Source organism: Elephantulus edwardii, unplaced genomic scaffold, assembly GCF_000299155.1.
Source record: "Elephantulus edwardii isolate Elephantulus edwardi_28Jun2011 unplaced genomic scaffold, EleEdw1.0 scaffold00062, whole genome shotgun sequence".
In the NCBI taxonomy this organism is placed as follows: Eukaryota; Metazoa; Chordata; class Mammalia; order Macroscelidea; family Macroscelididae; genus Elephantulus; species Elephantulus edwardii.
The window spans coordinates 430856-433051 of NW_006399812.1; the positions used below are offsets into that span (position 1 = coordinate 430856).

At 36.9% G+C, this 2196-nt stretch overlaps 1 protein-coding gene across 1 annotated transcript in view; it reads left to right on the forward strand.

The window, feature by feature from the left end:
- The window catches only part of MRPL30 (mitochondrial ribosomal protein L30), a 9958-nt gene that overhangs the window by 2656 nt on the left and 5106 nt on the right, over window positions 1-2196 (forward strand). Inside the window, exon 2 of the mRNA XM_006887853.1 lies at window positions 1901-1981. Within this exon, the coding sequence (XP_006887915.1) occupies window positions 1901-1981 (81 nt within the window). The remainder of the gene's footprint in view (window positions 1-1900; window positions 1982-2196) is intronic.

Here is a 2196-nt window from a genome sequence, read left to right on the forward strand (position 1 = left end):
TGAGGTGGATTGATTCAGTGACTGGCATAATTGGGTTGGGAGTGTCAGAGACAGTGCGATTGGCACAGGACAGAGCGGAATTTAGGGCTGTTGTACATAGGGTCGCTATGAGTCACAGGCGACTCGACAGCACATAACAACAACAACAATGAAAATATACTCTTTTCATTTGTAGCTCTTCCTGGTAGATAAACATATGGGTAAATTAAATTCTTGGAAGTATGTTTTTTTTAAAAAAAATATGTTAACATCTTGCTTAGGGAGACTATTTAAAATAATCGTTGTTTAGTACTATTTTATACTTAAAGATATGGAACTGTAAAAGACCTCTTCATGGAGAGCAGCATTCCAATAACATATGACTGCTTTTGTTGTTCTTTATCCATCTTAACCTTTTGTAAAGATTTGGTTTTTCCTTCTGTTATGAAAGGGTTATATTTCTAATCATAGGAGGTAAGAAATGTAGAAAGAAGCATTCACATAGAGAACAGTTGTGTTAATATGTTCATGTTTTTCCTTCCCGTCTTTCTTTTAAAAAATGCAACAGTACAAGTTTATGTCAGTAAATACAAGAATCCAGATGTAGATCTGCTAGACACTGTAGACAATAATGTAAGATCTTTCACATCTACTGTTTTTACCTCAAAATTAATCTAATGAGAGCATAATTATTTCTTCTTTATAGTTGAGGTATCTGACTTTTGGGATAAGTGGACAATGTGGTACCTCACAGCTAGTATACAGCAGAATAAGAAGCCCAGTATTTCTGGTGTCAAAAACTGTGGTTTTTTTTAAACCACTCACATTCCCAGGTACCTGTTGTATATGAATGTTTTAGTTATTTTTGCCATCCCTGAGGCACAGGAAAAGTTAGAGGGGAATTATTGTTGATATTGTCAGTCTCTGAACTGTACCCTAATCCCATGTTTACTTAGGAATTTCAAGCTTTGGCAGTGAGTCATTTTTATTCAATTACCTGAGAGAAAAGAGATTGGAGGAATGCAGAGGTAGAATAGAGGTGAGCAGTAGGAGGGATATTAGCATTGTTAAGCCACAGGAGAAATTTGGAAACTCATTTGACTTTCTTTCATATTATATTTTTTTTCTCTCTTTTCTTTATTTTATATTAGTTTGCAGCCGAATTCTACATTGTCCAAAGGAGGGCTGGACAAACTTTGATCCATTATCCAAATTTGGCCCATCATCTGTTTTTGTAATTAAAAATTTATAAGAACACAGCCCCACTCTTTTGCTTATTTTATCTGTGTGATTCTACCTGGTAAAGGCAGAGTTATAATAATGCCTTCTGTGTATCTTCCAAAGAACAAGTAAGTCTGTCTTGGAGGAAATGTAATAAGGTGCTCCTTAGAGTCAAGGATGGTGAAACTTCATCTTACATACTCTGGGCTTATTGTAGGGGGGCAGTCCTTGGAAAAAGACATCATGCTGGGAAAGGTGGGTGGTGAAAGATGGATGGGAAAAAGAGGAAGACCTTCAAGAAGATGGATTGTCACAGTGACTATGACAGTGGACTCAAGCATATCAGAGATGATAAGGATGGCTCAGGATAGGACAAGGTTCAGAACTGTTGTTCAGAGGGTCACAGTGAGTTGTGGTTGACTTGAGGACACCCTATACTGCCACCAACACATAGCTTCCAGAGCTGAAAATACTTACAATCAGACCCTTTTCAAAAAAAATTGTGACCCTCTGGCCTCAAATCCTGTATTCAGCTTTGTAATATGTTGGTGTTTGCATCATCACCCTAAAGACCTGAGATAAACCTTTAAAAGTTCAAGGGTAGGGTGGGACAGAATTTTGTCACTTAAAGATTAACGAATGTGGATTTCTGCACTAATCAAAATCTTGAAAATCAAATGTTTTTTATATCATATTTTAGACTATCACAAAAGGTATGGAGTCCCTCATCTGTACAGATTGGATTCGTCACAAATTTACCAGGTCAAGAATTCCAGATAAAGTAAGTATATGTTTTTAAAACATCTTAATACAATAAAAACATATTATGTTTAAGGAGATATATGGTGAAGAGATTGAGATTGTACACAGCTTTAGTTTGCTTGGCTCCATAGTCAACACTCTTGGCACCAGCAGCCAGGAAATTAAAAGGCGCATTGCAGTGGGAAAGTCTGCTGTTAGGGACCTCTCCAAAGTGCTGAAGAGCAATGGTGTCTC